A 19,458-nucleotide genomic window follows, 5' to 3' on the forward strand; every position below is an offset into this window, starting at 1 on the left:
AAAAACCAATCAAGCTGGGCAGTGGTGGCCCACGCCTTTAATCCCAGCACTCAGGAGGCAGAGGCAGGCGGATCTCTGTGAGTTTGAGGCTAGCCTGGTCTACACAGTGAGTTCCAGGAAAGGCGCAAAGCTACACAGAGAAACCCTGTCTTGAAAAACAAAAACAAAATCAGAAACAAAAAAAACCCCAACCCTCCCCCCAAAAAAACCAATCAAAAACAAAAATAAGTATAAAATATTTTCAAACGAGATAGAAAGCCATCAGTCACATTCACTCCCATAAGTACCTCTGCAGTAAGGGCTTTACGGTATCCCAATATTCCTGGAAAAGCAGGAATAAGTTTGTGGGTAAAGATAGATAGCTACAGAGTGCACTGTACTCTCCTTCAGCAGAATCTGCAAGAAAATAACAAGACAGATTTAATAAGCACAGTATGCTGATCGACTCAGTGTTAAAGGAGCCCCCTCATTGTTTACACTCATTTCTATCATCTGCTCTATGAAACAGTGGGTGGCAAATAAGCCACAGTGATTCTTTTACAGCACAATCTGAGTCACCCTGATCAGATGGCTCCTATGACTAACCACTACACTTAGTATACGATACAAAGTCTTTTCTTTTTCTTTTTCTGGGGGTGGTGGGGGAGATGGGCAGTATTTTGCTGAGGATAGAACCCAGTGAATGGGGACGTGCTGTACCACTGAGCTACACCCTAGCTCACAAAGCTTTTAGTGTGGTTTAAAGACCCAGGTGAAAGACATACATCTGGCTACCTCCTGGACCTCCCAGCCCACTAGGCTTCCAGCTAGAATCATATCTTCACTGTTCTCTTACTCTGCCAAACTTCTTTTACATTGATTTTCTCTTAAGTAGAAACATTCTTCAACTCTCTATCCAGCTCAGTCCTATATATGCAACTCTTGGTTTAATGTCTCCTTGGAGAAGAGTCTTCCTTCGACTACCTATGTCCAAGAGTTCTGATCCTGGCCATGATCAGCTTTACTTTTCTTTGCAGGACTCATCCCATTTGGTATTATATCATACATATTTATGCTTCTCTATATTTGTCTCCATCCATAATGAAAGAAAATACTTTATTTTCTATGGCAACTATTGGGTAAGTACGTGAACTTTTTGTGCATGCAAGAAAGAGATCTGTACTGGAAATTACTTGGAGAGTAATTGGAGAGTTACAGAGAACCTTAACAAAGCTTGCTCACACCTCACCTATTGAAGAGTTCAAGATAAAGAGCTAACAACTAGTAAAGGCAACGTTACCAATGTATTCTCTAAGAACAAAATAATTCTCTGGACAATTTTAAAATCAAACAAATATTCTGACTCTCACCAACAGAATATAGTAAGGAAGACTTCTCTACTTTCGTCTAGATTTAGGAATGAGTAAATGAAAAAGAAAGTGATGCTGTCAGTAAACACACATGGTTTTTGTTGTTCAGAAGGCCTTTTTGATCACTATTTTAATTCTTAAATATAGCTATATGTCCAAAATCCAAATAAAAGTATACAATAAAATCATCTTCTTGCCTGGACAAACAGTTCTTTTCCATAAAGGTAACAAATATCTCTAATTTTCTGTATATCCTATCAGTTATAGTCTCTATATAGGTATTTTATTTTATTTTTTGAGAAAACATCTCACTAGTGTTAGGATGCCTGGAACCAGGCAGCCTTTAAACTAATAGAAATCTGCCTGCCTCTGCCTTCCCAGTGCTGAGATTAAAGTGTGTGACATCACATTCGGCTTGCCCATAGGTATTTTTTAAAAAATTGTGTGCAAGCCCATGTATGTTCACAAGCCTTGCTTTCATGTGGAGGCAGAGGACAACTTCCAGGAGTTCTTTCTTTCTACCTTGTTTTGTTGTTGTTGTTGTTTCCAAGCAGGGTTTCTCTGTGTTGTTTTGGTGCCTGTCCTGGATCTCACTCTGTAGCCCAGGCTGGCCTCAAACTCAGAGAGATCCGCCTGGCTCTGCCTCCCGAGTGCTGGAATGCTGGAATTAAAGGCGTGCACCACCACCGCCTAGGTTTCTACCTTGTTAAAGCTAGATCTGTCATTTCTGCTGCTATACTGGGAACGACAAGCTAGCTGACCCATAAACTTCAGGGTGATTCTCCTCTGTCCGCTTCTGTTTCTTCATAGAAGTGTTGGGATTACAATTGCTTGCTACTGCATCTGGTTTTTAAAATCTTACTTACTTTTTACATTTATTTATTATTCGGGGAGTGGGGATGGGTCATGTGCCTGGCACATCAGGTATTTTAATAACTCAAGGACTTTATACATACACAGGAACCAAGAGCAGGATTTGCAGGACATGAAACCAAGCTGGATTGTGGCCTCACGGTCAAGTGTACCTGGGCAGGGCAGGGTGGTTCTGCCTGCTCTGTCTGTCCTCTTCTGAAGACAGACCAGTGAAGACAAGCCTCCATCCCTGCTCTGTCTGTCCTCTTCTGAAGACAGACCAGTGAAGACAAGCCTCCATCCCTGCTCTGTCTGTCCTCTTCTGAAGACAGACCAGTGAAGACAAGCCTCCATCCCTGCTCTGTCTGTCCTCTTCTGAAGACAGACCAGTGAAGACAAGCCTCCATCCCTGCTCTGTCTGTCCTCTTCTGAAGACAGACCAGTGAAGACAAGCCTCCATCCCTGCTCTGTCTGTCCTCTTCTGAAGACAGACCAGTGAAGACAAGCCTCCATCCCTGCTCTGTCTGTCCTCTTCTGAAGACAGAGCAGTGAAGACAAGCCTCCATCCCTGCTCTGAGCTTAGCTCTTACTTACTGGCAAACAGTTCTTCGGGTGGGGTCACCCCAAGTAAGTAGTGGAAAAACAATGCAGCACAGCGAAGATAAGGGGTGATGCCATTCTTCAGCGAGACCCACAGATACCAGCCGGGAATGCCACAGCCAATGAGGCTAGGACACAATAAATCCAGAACAGAACATTTACCAGATTTTAAATACAACCCCTGCTAAAATCACATTCAGTTAATGATTTAATTTCTAAGCATTTTTTAAAAAAGTATTTAGTATACATTTTCTAAAGGGAACAACAACTTTTACAATCTTTTTCATCGGGTAGGGTTTTTCTTTCCCTTTTTTCCCCCTGTTTTGGCAATGCTAGGCATTGAAACCAGAACTCTATGAACATCATTAGGCAAACACGCTGCCAAGGGCTAAGCACCCAGCCTCTGAAAGCAGATCATTCCTCTCTTTTTTCTTAGGTGAAGATAAAAAACAAAGCAAAACAAAAACAAAAAGTTAATTTAAAAAAAAAGCATTTTACAGTATCTAGACTCTCACAAGATACTCCCTGCAATGTAAAGCTTTCATTTTCTCTGCATTATTACTGAGGGATTTGCTAAAAAATGAGTATGTTCCTAGTGCCTATATTAAAACTGACAGATGATCTGTAGGATAACGAAACCATTGCATGTAATACTGCAATGGTACAATTCAAAGTGTGAGTCCTAATGTAAGCTATGGACTTCAAGGCACCTTATTTTCGACTTTTATTTAAATTCTCAACACTGCCGATTGTTAAACTGCTGTCATTCTTGCCTGTGTTCCAAGAATAATAGCTCAAAAGTGAAAATGTTGTCAAGCTCACCAGTCTCAAATACAACAAACAATTCTAATCTACTACCTTTCACTTCAAGGTAAAAATTGAAGTAAATTTTCTTTACTCTAAGCCTATCCTATAAATAAAACCACAAACTAAAAGGCCTTATCTGATTTTAAAACAAGAAAATGGCTGCCCTGACAAACTCCTGAACAAAGATCCGGACTTACCAAAGGGACACCTAGGCAGACTGGCCAGTGGACAGCTACTCACCCATCCGTGTACTGTGAAACTTCTGCAAAGAACGCAGATGCACATCGAGCCTCCTCATTGTCCTCTTCACCCCGAGCAAGGGGGAACCCTGAGAGAGATTCACAGGGCAGATTCAAGAATCTGCTCTCTAATTTGCCTGTTTTAACCTCAAGTTCATGACTCCAGAACACCCTGCAACTGCTCCACCCTTTCCACTCACCCCGTAGCTCCAGTTTGACTGTACGGACAAGTGGAGACAAAAATGCCTACCTTGCAGTGTCCTATAACAGATTGCTATGGTACATCTGGACAGTGTATTGTTCACATATTGCTTGTGTATTAATGCATTTGAAAGGTCATAAAGTTACTCTGAGAGTAACTTTACTGACATTGCTAGTTCTTTTCATTTTCCAAATAAAATCTGCAGATGCACTTTATCTTTAAAAGTTGCCGACAGGGTTGGTAAGATGGCTCAGAAGGCAAAAGTGCTTGCTACCTAGTCTGACAGCTGAACTTCAATACGCAGCACCCACACAGTAGGAGAGAACCGACCTCCACACCTGTATGATGGCACACAGGCATCCATCCCTTCCTCCACAAATACATATATGAATACAATCTGTTTAAGATGGAAATTAAGTTTGCATTGACTTTTTGTCCCATTCCAGTGAAGTGATAACAGTGAAGTGCTGCTCCATGGTAGAATGTGGGCTTCCATGCCCTAGACCCGGGGTGCAGTCCCCAGTGGCACACACACACACACACACACACACACACACAAAAAAAAAAAAAAAAAGCACAATAATTTTTAAATTATGTACATGTATGTCTGCATGTGGTTTTGTGTACATGAATTTTACATATAATGAAATGAGTTCAAGCAAGCCATTTGATGAGTCTGACAAATGCACACACGTAATGAGGTGATTGATTTGTTTGTATATTTATCAATGAACTCTTATCCTAACTGAGTTGGGAAAGAGATAAAGCACCATCATTCAAGCATGAAAACATGTGATCTGATCCCTAGCACCCATCTAAAATCTGGGGCACAGCTATACACATCTATAATCCTAGTACTGGGGTTGAGTAGGAACAGGCAGATGCCCAGAGCTTACTGGCTAGCCAACCTAGCCTAATTGATGAACTCCCAGTTCATTGAGAAACCCTGCCTCAAAAACTAAGATGAGAATGATTAGAGACACCTAACATTGACCTCCAGCTTCCACAGGCAGGCAGGCGGGGGTGCCGCGCGCGCGCGCGCGCACACACACACACACATCAATGAACTTAATTGTTCTGGAGCAGTCTTAGGTTCATAGTAAAAGTGAGCAAAAAATATAGAAGTCTGTATATTTCTGATACCACACACATGGAGAACTTCTATTATCAAAACCAACACTGTTCATTATATGTGTATTATTGACAATTATTTTGACCAAAAGTTCATACTTACAAACTGATTCTAAAGTTTAATGTCATGCCTCATGCCTGTAGCCCTATCACTTAGATGTTAAAATAGGAGGACTGCCAAGAGTTCAAAGCCAGCCTTGGGCTACAAGGACGGCCAGACCTAGAGTGAAACCCTGTTTTTAAAAAGTGGTAAGCCAGGGGACAGTAGGAGAGCTCATCAATCTTCCAGAGGACCTGAATTCAGTTTCCAGCCAGCCACTTCAGATGCCCCACAACTTCCTGTACTACAGCCCCAGAGGATCTGATGCCTCTGGCCTATGCAGGCACCTGCATTCAGTACGCAAACCCACATGCAGATACACATTACATTATTAAAAATAATAAAAATGAATCTTTGAAAAGTTTATGCAGAGAGGCAAAAATCTTAGAAGAGCCAGTTCAGTACTGAAAGAGTAGAATAGGGCTGGAAGGCTAACCTCACCTGACTCAAGACTATATACAAAGTTTACATTAAGGTCCATTCATGATGTTCTACATCCCATGGGTTTGGAGAAGTATATATACATATATTATACAGATTAGCATCACTGTCTCTGTACTTTTCCTCACTCATGGAAATCACATTACCCCCAGTTTTGCCTTCTCTAGAATGCCCTATAGTTGGGCCCATAAAATATCTTTCACATTGGCTTGTTTCACTTTGTATATACATATATGCATTTTCAGGACTGGATAGTTTACTTCTTTATAGAACTGAATCATATTCCATTGTCAAGATGTACCACAAATTATTGATCAATTGTGCAGTGGCTACTCTGGTTGCTTCCAAGTTTTCCCTATCAGCAGATGGTACAAGTATATTTAGTTTTTCTTGACTGTTGTTTCTCTCTGTCCCTCCCTCCCTCCCTCCTCCTCCTCCTCCTCCTCCTTCTTTTCTCTCTCTCTCTCTCTCTCTCTCTCTCTCTCTCTCTCTCTCTCTCTCTCTCTCTCTCTCTCTCCCCCTCTCCAAAAATGAACCATATGCATGCAGTGCCCATGGTGGTCATAAGAGGGAGTCAAATCCCCTAGAACTGGAATGACAGACAGTTGTAAGCTGCCACATGGGTGCTGAGAAGAATCTGGGTCCTCTGGAAGAGCAGTCAGTGGTATTGACCACTGAGCTATCTTTCCAATTTCCTCTAACATGATTTTTAAAAAAACGTGCATTTTCTTTAAATTACCTGAATTTTCAGTAGGTCTTATTGGTCACTGTTATCCAGAACCAGGCTCCGTTTATTTATTTATTATTTGTTTGTTTTTACATGTACACATGTGATATACGGCATGTGTGTGTGTGTTTACATGCACTGGCACATGCATGTTCACGTATGCATCTACCAGGAAGCCCAAAGCTGATATTCAATGTCTTCCTTGATCATGTTCCACTTTATTTTTGGGGGCAGGGTTCCTCACCAAAGCTGGAGCTTGCCAATTCCAGCTACTCTAGCTAGTCCGTTGGTTCCACGGACCCTTGTCTCTGGTTCTGTGTGGGTTCTAGTCCTCATGCTTGCACAGAAGTACTTCACCCACTGAGCCCTCTCCAGTACATCATTTGCTATTAATGACTTGACTCTTAAAGGACACTTATAAGTTGATGTTACATTATATTCATATAACTCGAGTCATGATTCAAAAAGCATTTAATGAGTACTTATCGGGAAGAACAAAGGTTGCCAGATACTTGAGGTTAAGAGGAGTGTTTTAAAATGTGATTGTTCTCTGTAATCAGGAAACACAGGTGAGGAAGGAGGAATGGAAAGGAAGGAGAAGTGGGGTAATGTGGCATGAATCCTAATTGGTCTTAATAATAAAAAACCCGGAGTCAGATATTGGGGTAAATGCTGAACGATCAGAGAGACAAAAGAGCAACCCACAGGCACCTCTTACCTCCTCAACTCCTGAGGCTGAAAGGGCCGAGCTCCTGTCTCCTCCCGCCTTAGTCCTCTTTCTGCCCAGCCATATCACTTCCCGCCTCCACCTCCCTAGTGCTGGGATTAAAGGTGTGCGCCACCACTACCTGGCCTCTAGTGGCTAACTAGTGGCTGGCTTTGCCCTCTGATCTTCAGGCAAAGTTTGTTAGAACATATAGAAAATATCACCACAGGGTAAGGAGTGAAATTAGCTATAAATAACTATGAAATAAAGTAACCCGAGGCAATGCTATAAGGTAAGCAATGCACTATCATTGTAGCTGAAAGAATGGGTTCCTGGAAGCCTTGCTGAAAGGCAGAACCTGTATGGGTAGGAATAAACTTGGAGAGACTTTGACAAGGAGGAATTTGGAAGAAAAGGAGAGAAACAGGTCTTAACAGTCCTCCCACATATCTGGAAATTAGTTGGAAATTAGGCAATCAAGTATCTTAAGCTAATTATAATTAGCCTTTTTCATAGCTTATTCTGCCTTTGGTAAGAAATACATGAAACATTTGTTTAGGTAACATTTGGTAAGAAATACATGAAAAAATGACACGACATAACATGGGACTTAGAAATACATACTATGTTTAACACAAGCATCATTCACTCTGTCAAAAAAGCATGGGCAAATATTACTTCCAGTCAAACTAACTGAGATGGGAGCTTTACCTGTGTCTACTGTAAGAAGTATCTGAAGCATATGTGCCATGGTGATCAAATGGAAGAGATAAAGGTGATGATAGGAAGAACTAACTGACGAAGGCTGCAGGTCAACGGTGTCATCCCAATACAAGGACGGGAATGCTAACACAGCAGCTACCTGCGAAAGGAAAAAGGACATCGACAGGACACCAATGAAAGGCCAAGACAAGCTGACCTAACTGAATGTACAGGGTACCAAATGATGCAGGGCTTTTTTAATAACCAACAGAATATCTAAGACTATAATTACAATGTACCATGAGTGGCAGGCAAACACCAGCACCAAACTGGTTATCCTTTGCTGAGTCTACTTACTGTAGGCCTAGATAGTTGTTCTCTCCTTGTGGTTCTGAAGATTCCTTGTTACAAACACTTGGATGCTCTTAAAAAACACTGACATACAGGCTTCATCCCAATCCAACAAAATCAGACTCTGAGGCAAGGTCCAATTGTTAGGATTCCTTTTTTTTTTTTTTTTTTTTTTTTTGGTTTTTTGAGTCAGAGTTTCTCTGTGTAGCTTTGAGGCCTGTCCTGGATCTCCCTCTGTAGACCAAGCTGGCCTTGAACTCACAGAGATCCGCCTGGCTCAGCCTCCCAAGTGCTGGGATTAAAGGTGTGTGCCACCACCGCCGGCTGATAGGATTCTTTTTAAGACTCCCCAGGGGATCCCAAAAGAGAGTCTGGGGGACAGCTACTGAATACAGGGTTAGATTATGAAGTATGAATGGGGGATGGGGATTGGTTAACCCAATACCCACACAATCCAGTTTTTCAACCTTACCACTATTTTCTTGACTGGGCCAGATTTAAGAGTAAGATTATTGCAAGGATAGGAAAATTCTGCATAAAACTCACAAGAGTTGCTACCTGTCCACTGGTGTTTTAAGGAAGCCCACATGCACTTAGAATCAGTCTTTATCACTAAATAGCTAATGATTATATTTAATTTATAGCTTACATGATAGTACATTGCATATGATATAAACAAGCTGGAAAAAAGGAGTGGCAATGAGCCATAACAGAATTAGAAAGAGTTTATTTGTACATAATATTAACAAATATAACCAACTATAAAACCAATTACAAATTAAAAAAGAAATGTGCTTTCATTAAAAAAAATAATTTTGATGTTTTGGTGAAATCAGTAAGTATTTCTTAAAAAAAAGGATACGACTAAAAACAGCTTGAACATCAAAATTTTATTATTGTGAACAGAAAGCATGAATTTAAATAAGAAAAAACATGAAATCATAAACTTGATGACTTCAAAATCATTTTACTGAATACTTACCAAGACATGAAATAGATCTACAGATAGAAGGCATGGTGTATCTTCTGATTGCAGGTTAGGAAGAACAACTAAAATGAAAGTTAATATAATTCAGTCAGTAAGGCAGCAATGTACTTGAATAAAATGCACATTAGAAGCATTAAATGAAAATACAATGGGGTTAAAGAACAAAGAAACTAGTATAGCACACTTTTAAGATATGGCTGTCATAATAAAAAGGAAACCGAACAGAATAAAAGACTATCAGAAAGTCTTGTATATAGCTTAAGAGTTGAAAGATATGATTTAGGAGGAAGCAGGGTGGTGGCAGCACACACCTTTAATAAACAAACAAATTAATTAATAAATAAAATAAGATTTAGAAGGAAAACTTGAAATAGCTCAAGAAATATTTGTTGGAAACAACAGTGCATGCTTACCACATGTAAGGCCCAGACTCACTCCCTAACAGCCCTAGCCTGCTGTGGGAATGTCTTTCTGTACACTGTGAATATATGTTGTTCCGACTGGTGAATAAATAAGCTGCTTTGACCTATAGTAAGGCAGCTTAGAGGCAGGCAGGAAATCCAAGCAGAGATACAGGAAAGAAACAGGCGGGAAGGGGAAACGCCAGGCCACTGCTCAAGGAGCAACAAGATGCCAGCAGACTGGTAACGCCACGGCCATGTGGCAACACAGATGAATAGAAATGGGTTAATTTAAGATGAAAGAGCTATCTAGCAAGAAGCCTGAGCCACAGGCCATACAGTTTGTATTTAATATAAGCCTCTGTGTTTACTTGGGACCAAGTGGCTTCAGGACCAGGTGGGACACAGGAAAACTTCGGTCTACACTAGCCTCCCAATTCTGAAATGTTAAATGACTAAGACTTGGCTTGTGTGCCTGTGATTGAAGCCAGTGCCTTGTCCATGCTATGCCAGAGCTGTGCTCCTGACCTACCTCAGAAGAACAGTTTTTTATTTATTTTTTTTATTTTACAATACTATTCAGTCCTACATAATAGCCACAGATTCCCTTGTTCTCTCCCTTCCTGCCCCCCTCCCCTTCCCCCCAGCCCACCCCCCATTCCCACTTCCTCCAGATCAAGGTCTCCCCCGAAGACTGGGATCGACCTGATAGACTCAGTCCAGGCAGGTCCAGTCCCCTCCTCCCAGATTGAGCCAAGCGTCCCTGCATAACTCCCAGGTTTCAAACAGCTAACTCATGCAACGAGCCCAGGACCTGGTACCACTGCCTAGATGCCTCCCAAACAGATCAAGCCAATCGACTGTCTCACCTATTCAGAGGGCCTGATCCAGTTGGGGGCCCCTCAGCCTTTGGTTCATAGTTCATGTGTTTCCATTCATTTGGTTATTTGTCCCTGTGCTTTATCCAACCTTGGTTTCAACAATTCTCGCTCATATAAACCCTCCTCTTTCTCACTAATTAGACTCCCAGCACTCCACCAGGGGCCTAGGCGTGGATGTCTGCATCCAGATTCCTCAGTCCTTGGATGGGGTTTATGGCACAACTATTAGGGTGTTTGGCCATCCCATCACCAGAGTAGGTCAGTCCCAGCTGTCTCTCGACCATTGCCAGCAGTCTTTTGTGGGTGTATCTTTGTGGATTTCTGTGGGCCTCTTTAGCTCTTTGTTTCTTCCTTTTCTCATGTGGTCTTTATTTATCATGGTCTCCTATTCCTTGTTCTCTCTCCAGAAGAACAGTTTTTATAACAACATTCTATCACTGGTCCACCACCTGAACACTGTTAAATGTTCTGTGATATATAGTATGTGAACAGATTTGGGATGGTGAACAGGGAGAGCTTGCAAAGGAAATGAGGACACAGACAACCTTACTGGAGGCTGGAGAGATGGCTCGGTGGTTAAGAGCACTGGCTGTTCCTCCAGAGGACCTGGGTTCAATTCCCAGCAACTACATGGTAGCTCACAACTACCTGTACCTCCAGTTCCAGGGAATCTGACACCCTCACACAGACATACGAGCAGGCAAAACACCAACGTGCATTAAAAACCAACAAATAAATAAGAAAGATTAAAAAAAAAGAAGAAGAAGCAGCAAAATCCATTAACAAAAAGGAAACAAAACCTTCCTGGTACAGAATTAGATAACAAATTATATGGACTGTTGATTGGGAGGAAGTATAGACAATCTGAATGTGATACATTTTTATGAAAATATCTCTTACACTCAAAAGATACTGGAATTTCAACTGGACCTCACAACCGAGTTGATGCTATACCTTGGATTCACTTAGGACTTGGCTTAATACCTTGCTTAATACCTTATTTAACCTGCCTTTAAGAGAACAATGTAACAACCAACCTTAAGTGCCTTGGGTTTCCCCAATATTCATCTTTTACAATCAAAACTAATGCATTATGTAACTTCCATGCCCCTGACACAGAGAGCAATACAAGTGTGTAAATATATGTGTTATGGTAATCATTTGAAAACAGCAAACAGGTTGAAAGTGACCTTATATAACAAATATCTACCATATATGTTGGAAATAGCATATGGATATTGCTTAATAACACAATGTTTGTAGTACTGAGTGCTTTGGTGTCATTTGGAATCAGTTGGGGAAAATATCCCTTATAAAACGCTGTTAAAGATGTAAAGTATCGGCCGGGCGTTGGTGGCGCACGCCTTTAATCCCAGCACTCGGGAGGCAGAGCCAGGCGGATCTCTGTGAGTTCGAGGCCAGCCTGGGCTACCAAGTGAGCTCCAGGAAAGGTGCAAAGCTACACAGAGAAACCCTGTCTCAAAAAAAAAAAAAAAAAAAAAAAAAAAAAAAGATGTAAAGTATCCCTTATTCCTTTCCCCATGCAATGTTTTCTGTGCTGTTCTACACATACAGAACAAAGCACTTTAATTGGAACAAGACACACAGAAAGAGAGACAGACATTAGGTAGGTATAGACAGACAAGTAAGAAACCATAAACTACAGATAAATGGAACACACAGGGAAAGAAGTGGAGAATTCAAATTTGGACTTGCTTTTGGCTAAATTAATCCAGGGGAACTGCTGAATTTCCTTTCTTTCTGTAACAATGGCACATTTTGGTGCCATCCAAAGTTATCTTTAAATGTGTTTACTGACACATACTCCAAAGTATTATCTTTTCGATTTGATCAGCTCTAATGAAAACTAATAAATCCACAAGAAAGAAAAAGAATGGCAAGGCAATTAGATCAAAAAGTCAAGACAACAAGATTTTCATTTCTTTTTCTTTTGTTGAACCGGTCTTGCTATGCAGCTTAGGCTGGCCTGGGAACTAAAAATGTTCCTGCTTTAACCTCTTGAGTGTTGGGATTACAGGCATGAGCCATCATGCCTTGCTAGAAATAGTTCTATATATATATATATATATAAACAAGATGACATGTTGCATATCAATATAGTTACTACTTCTGTGTATGTGTGTAGGTGTGTGCGCAGAGTAATAGGAGGGCCAGGTCACCTTGGGTGCCCTAAGGTGCTGTCTACTTTGTTTTTTGAAATAGGATGTCTCATCTGAACCTATGGCTCCCCAGTTAGGGTAGGCTTGCCAGCCAGCCAGCACCTTGGATCCACCCGTGTCTGCCTTGATAGTATTAAAGGTACATACCACCATGCCTAGTTTTCATGTAGGTGTTGGAGATACAACTCAGGTCCTCATATTTACTTGGCAAGTATTTTAATGACAGAACCACCACCACAGACCCAGTACAGGTATTACTTAAAAATCTTAAATTTATTTCAAGAGTGTGTGTGTGTGTGTGTGTGTGTGTGTGTGTGTGTGTGTGTACACGTGCATGTATGTGTGTACATGTGTGTGCACCTATGTGCAAAGGCAGAAACCAGAAAAGGGTGTTGGGCTTCTTCTATCAACACCTGCCTATTCCTTTGAGGCAGAGTCTCCCTTAACCCGGGGCTAACATTTTCTAGGCTCACCTGGAAACCAGCAAACCCCAGCGATCCTCTTGTCTCCACTTCTATCCCATCCCTCCCCCCAGAGCTGAGGTATGGGCATTTGTGGGGTGCCTTGCTTGTAACGTGGGTTCTGGGATGTCAACTCCACTCTTCATGATAGCAGAACTAGCATTCTCAACCACTGAGCCATCTTTCCGGCCCCAACACAACTATTACTCATAAAACTAAGGGAGAGAAGACTCTTCTCAGACTGTGTTAATTTCTTAACCTCAACTCCAATATTCTAAGTAAATAGCATAAGTATTAAGATCATGATTTTTGGATACACGAATGAAATAGGTTCCAGTACTGGTTAGTTGTCACAGGGAAGCAACCTAACTTCTCTAAGTCTATAGTATTTACAGAATGCTGAGGTGTTCATTAACAGAGTCTTTTAAAGGACTTATCCTAGGCATGCACACAATAACTACTGTTATTCCTATTCTCTATCTTAAACTAAAATGATCACAGGGTTTTACCACTAACAGACTCAGTGTCCTTGACAAGCCATTTGCTATTTTTAGGTCTCATTTCTTTGTATTAAAATTTTTCAGCAACATTTCTGTTAACTCAGTCAGCAAATAACCATCGTATTGTCTTTTCTGGATTACAAACTGCTTTACTGTCAGGACATTTAAATAACTTCCTAATCCCTGCCCTGGAATTTGTTCTTTCAGTGACTGGGATACTCTACCATTACATTTTTCTTACAGGCAGTTCTAAATCACCAGCCACCGCCCCTGTTACTATAAATACCTATTTTAAAATTCCTCTGACGAATAGGTGGTGGTAGCACAAGCTTGTAATCTCAGTCCTTGTGAGGCTGTGACACAAGATGACAGTAAGTTTGAGTGCCAGGCAAGCCAGAGCTACACAGTGAGACCCTGTCTCAAGAATAAAGCTGAATTCCTTTAGAGTGACAGTTAACTTTAGCATGCATATTCTTCATTTTATTGATAGCTCATATCCTCCTCCCTCTTCTGAGGTGTTGGGGATCAAGCCCAGTTCTTATGCATGCTGGGCAAACATCTACCAGTGAGTTACATCCTTAGTTCTTGCTCTTCCTGGTTTACAATAGTGGACATGCCATTTTCCTCACTGCAAATGAAGATAATGATTTTCTCAAAGATGGTGATTATTTATTTACCTAAGTGTATGTTTGCATCTATGTGTATGTGCACATTTATGTATGTATCCACTGAGGTCAGAAAAGAGCATTGGATCCCTTATATCTGAAATTATAAGGACACCATTACCCAAAACTTTTCAAGCATTCCCAATTACCTAAAAAATAGAAGACTCAGCATTTGGGGGCCTTGGGAGCTGGCTCAGTCTAACGAAGTACTTGCCACACAAGCAGTTTGAGCCCCAGAATCCACACCCCAAAGCCAGGTGGGGTAGGAATGTATTTGCTCCCCCAGTGCTGAGAAGGTGGAGACAGGGGAGTCATTGGGACCCCCTGGGCAGCCAGCCTCATCTATGTGGCCAGCTCCAGTCACCAGGAGACTAGGACTTGAAAAAAAAAAAAAAAAAGGCAAACAGAGCCTGAGGAAGAACACACCTAGAGCTATCTTCTAGCCTCCACACTTCTGTGCACATGTACCCCACCCCTTACAAGCACGTGTACGGACACACACGTGTAAACATACATGTACATATAATTTAAAAATTCAAAGCAATAAGTCAGACATGATAACCCACATCTGTAATCAGCACTAGGAAATCAGAGGCAGAGGACCATGATAACCCACATCTGTAATCCAGCACTAGGAAATCAGAGGCAGAGGACCAGGTGTTCAAGAAAAAACATCAGAATAATATTCCATTTTTTATCAGCATACCTAAGATGCAGGAAAGAAAGGAATGATGTGTTTCAAGACTTGGAGGTAACTAATTAACTGTAAACCAAACATTGCTATTCTAGGCAGAGACATCTGCTGTGGGATGTTCTGTATGTTAAATGTGTTGCTCTGATTGGTTAATAAATAAAATACTGATTGGCCAGTAGCCAGGTAGGAAGTATAGGTGGGACAAAGAGAGAGGAGAATTCTGGGAAGTGGAAGGCTGAGTCAGAGAGACGATGCCATCTGCCGCCATGAAAAGTGACATGTAAGGTACTGGTAAGCCATGAGCCACGTGGCAACTTATAGACTAATAAATATGGGTTAATTTAAGATATAAGAACTAGATAACAAGCCTGCTGCAGCCATACAGTTTGTAAGCAGTGTAAGTCCCTGTGTGTTTACTTGGTTGAGTCTGAGTGGCTGTGGGACTGGCGGGTGAGAGAGATTTGTCCTGACCTTGGGCCAGTCAGGAAAACTCTAGCTACAGACATCTCTTTAAATTGATGGAAAAATAATATCATTTCAAGACAAATTTAAACAATTCATGACAACTGAGCTAGCACTGTAGAAAATTGCTAAAGGAATACTATACATATGAAAATAAGAAAGACAGTTTCATCCAAAAGAACACAGGGAACAATACATTCTGTAGGAGGAAAATAAGCCAAGAGCCGAGGGAATCAAGGAGAGCCAACACAGGAAATCAACAAACCCCAAATACTAACAGGGGACGGGGAGAGAAGTATCAATAATTCAGTCAACCAGAACATTAACTAAGAAAATTATGGAAAATATGATTTTTCTCAAAATTTCATCAAAATCTCTCTCAAAACGACCTTTAGTAGAAAGATTTCTATTAGCCAAGAAAAGGACACAAATAAACTGACTAGTTTATAAACCTGAAGTCCAATTATCTATTGTCTCCAAGAAACTCACATAAATAGAAAAGACATTAAAAATACCAAGCCAAAGGATGGAGCTAATATGTTAATGGAAGCCACAAACAAGCTGGCCTAGCAACTCTTACGTCTGATCAAGCAGGCTGCACACCATAACCAAACAGAAGAGACAAACAGGGTCACTATATTATCAAGAAGATGAAATAAGTAGAACCGAAATAATCCCAGCCTACTATACACTGATGCATTATAACTTTATCAACTATTTACAGGGTTTTTTTTTGTTTTTTTTTGTTTTTTTTTTTGTTTTTTTTTTGAGACAGGGTCTCTTTCTATGTATTTTCTGGCTGGCCTTGAACTCTGAGATCTTTCTGTCTATGCCTTCCAAGTACTAGAGTTAAAGGTGGGCACCACCATGCCTGGCTACAATATTCTTAGTACATAAAAATGTTTTATGATCTCACTATACTTTGACTTTTCCATTAAAAAGAAATGTTAATCAGGATCATGCCAGTTTTCAGTTTTGTTCCAGTATCACGTGGAACTCACATTGTAGACCAGGCTGGCCTTGAACTCACGGAGATCCATCTGCCTCTGCCTCCTGAATGCTGGACTTAAAAGCGTGTACCATCATGCCCAGCTCTAAAAGTATACATTTTAAAGTAACATTGCAGTCATTACAGGGTGGTTGTGCATCCACTCATCTGGGTAAACCTGCTCAGGCAGTTGGATTTCATCAGTGAGTGTTCAAAATCAGTACAGATGTCATTTCCTAATTAATAAACTGCCATAATTGCAGAAGAAAGTACATGTAAACGTTAATGTAATAACTAAGAGAAGTCCCTACCTGATAGGAGCCGAACCAGATGTTTCTGTATCAGGACCTGAGGACAGGTAATCCTCTGTGCAACCGCAAACTGCATTAAAGCTTTCAGCCCATTATGCTAGATTGTGAGAGAGGTAAAGTAAAATGGTAAGGGAAGATGACAGAGTTAGGTCAGGACCATAAATAACCAATCCCAGGCTACGATACACTGATGCTTTGTAACTTTATAAGCCCAGGAGGGCAGTGCCTAGGGAGCAGCAGCAGTCCAGGGAGTGTCTGCAGGCATCCCTCTTGCTTTCCCAACACTATTATTGAGCACACTTGACAAAACAAAAACCAACAACACAGCTACCAAGGTGCATTTCATGGCTCTTCAGAGATACTGGCATGAAGAACATGAAGGTAAGAATTATTATTATTATTGTGTTGTTATTATTTTTGGTGATGAAAGTTTCATCAAGGGTCTCATGTATGCTTGAATACTTACTAGTTACCAGGGCTGCCTGCTCTTTTTATTTAAAAAATATTATTTATTTATTTTGTATGATGCACAAACATTTGTGGGGGTCAGAGGATAACTTGCAGGAGTAGGTTCTCTTCTTCCAGGTGTGTCCCAGAGACTAAAATCAGATCACCAAGCTTAGTGGCAAGCACATTTACCCACTGTGCATTTCACAGACCTCAGAGTTGCCATTTTTTTTGAGGTGTATGTATGTGTGCATATGTGTGTATGCACTTGCATGCCCATGCCCAGGTTATTTTGATCAACTTGGCACAAGCTAGGGTCATTTGGGAAGAGGAAACTTAAATTGAGAAAATGTCCTCATCAGATTGACCAGTAGGCAAGCGTGTGGGACATTTTCTTGATTGATGATTCCCAGTAGGCAGGTGGTCCTGGGTGCTGTAAGAAAGCAAACTGAGCAAGCCATGGGGAACAAGCCAGTAAGCAGTCCCCTCCAATCTCTGCTAAGTTCCTGCAGAGGTCAGAGACAACTGGGGTGAATTTGCTATCTTCTTCTACCATGTCTACTCTGGGATCAAATTCAGTTTGTCAGGCTAGATGGCAAGTGTCTTTACCCACTGAGACATCTACGCTGCCTGGGGTGTCTGGTCTTTAACTCAGTCTGATTATCTGTCTAGAGCAGAACCCATGACTATTCAATGGTAGATGACGGTGAAGCACCAGTGATGGGAAAAACAGGATGTGTCTGGTTTTAGGGCAGAAAAACAGGCAATTCACCTGCAATCTGTGAATTACATTTAACTATGAGATTGAGATAATCTGTAAAGCATGTAGCACTGACCACCATGTTTCCCGAAGTGTAGCATGCCCCACACCCTAGCTCTGCTGTTCTTTACAGAAGAGGGATTACCTGTGTATCCATGATAAATAAGCTACAGAACCCTCATTCTAAGACAGTACCCCAGACACTATTGAAATCTACTGGAATATACATACCTGCCGATTTTGAAGTGCTCCAAACAGAGGTTTCCCTTCATCTCCCAGTAGGTTTTCTTTAAAAAGAAAAACATAACAAATCCAAAAATATTACTAAGTTATATGTTTTGGTTGTGGGTTTGTTTTTAAGACAGGGTTTCACTATGTAGCTTCAACCTGAGTAAGTACACATCAGTGCATTACCCTACACTCATGATTTAAGTCTAAAGGGTTTGTGAGCGACTCCTAAATCTATCCTGAGACTGAAGCAAGAAAGTTTTGGAGAAAAAGTGCACGCATGTTACTCAAGCCAAGTTATGACATAGTGTATATTGGTACAAAAGGAATTAAGCGATGAAAATGTAGTTGACGTCATTAAAAACTGTGACCAATGCAGGGATGGAATGGGAGGAGAGGAGAGAGGGGAAACTGTAGTCAGAATGTAAAAAAAGAAAAACAAAACCCCCCAAAATGTGACCCAAAAACTGTATTGAAGAAGAGCAGTGATGTGAAAGAGATATCCTACAATTCTACACAATGCCACGCTCACTTACAGACCTCAGTGCTCACCTCCTCTGCCTCTCCCTGGGAAACTTTCAATGTGGCAAAGCATTTGACAAGTTACTACTCAGACCTTGTTTTGATGATCTGTTTCTTCCCACGACCGCACACTTCCTCCTATTCCAGTAACTGTTGGTTTGTGACTCTGGCCCTGTTTTCTTCTTCTCTCAAAGTATAAAATAACCTTTCTGTGAAGTCCTAGTTGATTCTTTCCACTGGCATTTGTTCTTGATCTAGTGTTGGTACATCCACCACTGGTGGACTAGAGTGCTTAATGCATCACTCACACAGGGCTACTCCAGTAAGTGAGAAGATAAATAGATGAAACGTTCTCAGGCCACACTAATACACTGATATACTAGCAGTCCTCAGATACAACAACCTCTTCCAAGTCATCAGCAGCAGAACAAAATGTGTTTTGGTCAACTGATGTAAATTTTGTTTAACTGACACCTCCAAACCATTTTTTAATTTACTTTTTTAAATAGACTTTACCAATTGCCTGGATAGTGAAAGCACATGTGCTCCAGGTCATCATGGGAACTCGTGGATCTAGTTCATCAGGAGGCACTTTCAGTCCAATTCTGTAAATGGTTGTGGCAAAGAGAATGACCATTTCCTTGATACTATTAGAATATTTCACCCTAAAAATAAAAATAAATTTATACAGTATTTTAGAAAAGAAAGGCTGCTTCCTGAGAAACCTCATGAAATCTGAAAACAACAGAAACGATGAACACTC

General features: G+C 41.0%; 1 protein-coding gene across 1 annotated transcript in view; it reads right to left on the bottom strand.

Annotated features, from left to right (window-relative positions):
• Nucleotides 1-19,458, bottom strand: part of Ubr1 (ubiquitin protein ligase E3 component n-recognin 1) — a 133,600-nt gene that overhangs the window by 11,697 nt on the left and 102,445 nt on the right. The window contains exons 35-42 of the mRNA XM_076570456.1: nt 19,212-19,360; nt 18,177-18,232; nt 16,739-16,835; nt 9,190-9,257; nt 7,866-8,016; nt 3,849-3,936; nt 2,796-2,929; nt 288-396 (exon numbers count right to left, since the gene is read on the bottom strand). Coding sequence (XP_076426571.1) covers nt 288-396; nt 2,796-2,929; nt 3,849-3,936; nt 7,866-8,016; nt 9,190-9,257; nt 16,739-16,835; nt 18,177-18,232; nt 19,212-19,360 — 852 coding nt within the window. The remainder of the gene's footprint in view (nt 1-287; nt 397-2,795; nt 2,930-3,848; nt 3,937-7,865; nt 8,017-9,189; nt 9,258-16,738; nt 16,836-18,176; nt 18,233-19,211; nt 19,361-19,458) is intronic.

This window comes from Peromyscus maniculatus, chromosome 4 (genome assembly GCF_049852395.1).
Source record: "Peromyscus maniculatus bairdii isolate BWxNUB_F1_BW_parent chromosome 4, HU_Pman_BW_mat_3.1, whole genome shotgun sequence".
Taxonomy (NCBI): Eukaryota; Metazoa; Chordata; class Mammalia; order Rodentia; family Cricetidae; genus Peromyscus; species Peromyscus maniculatus.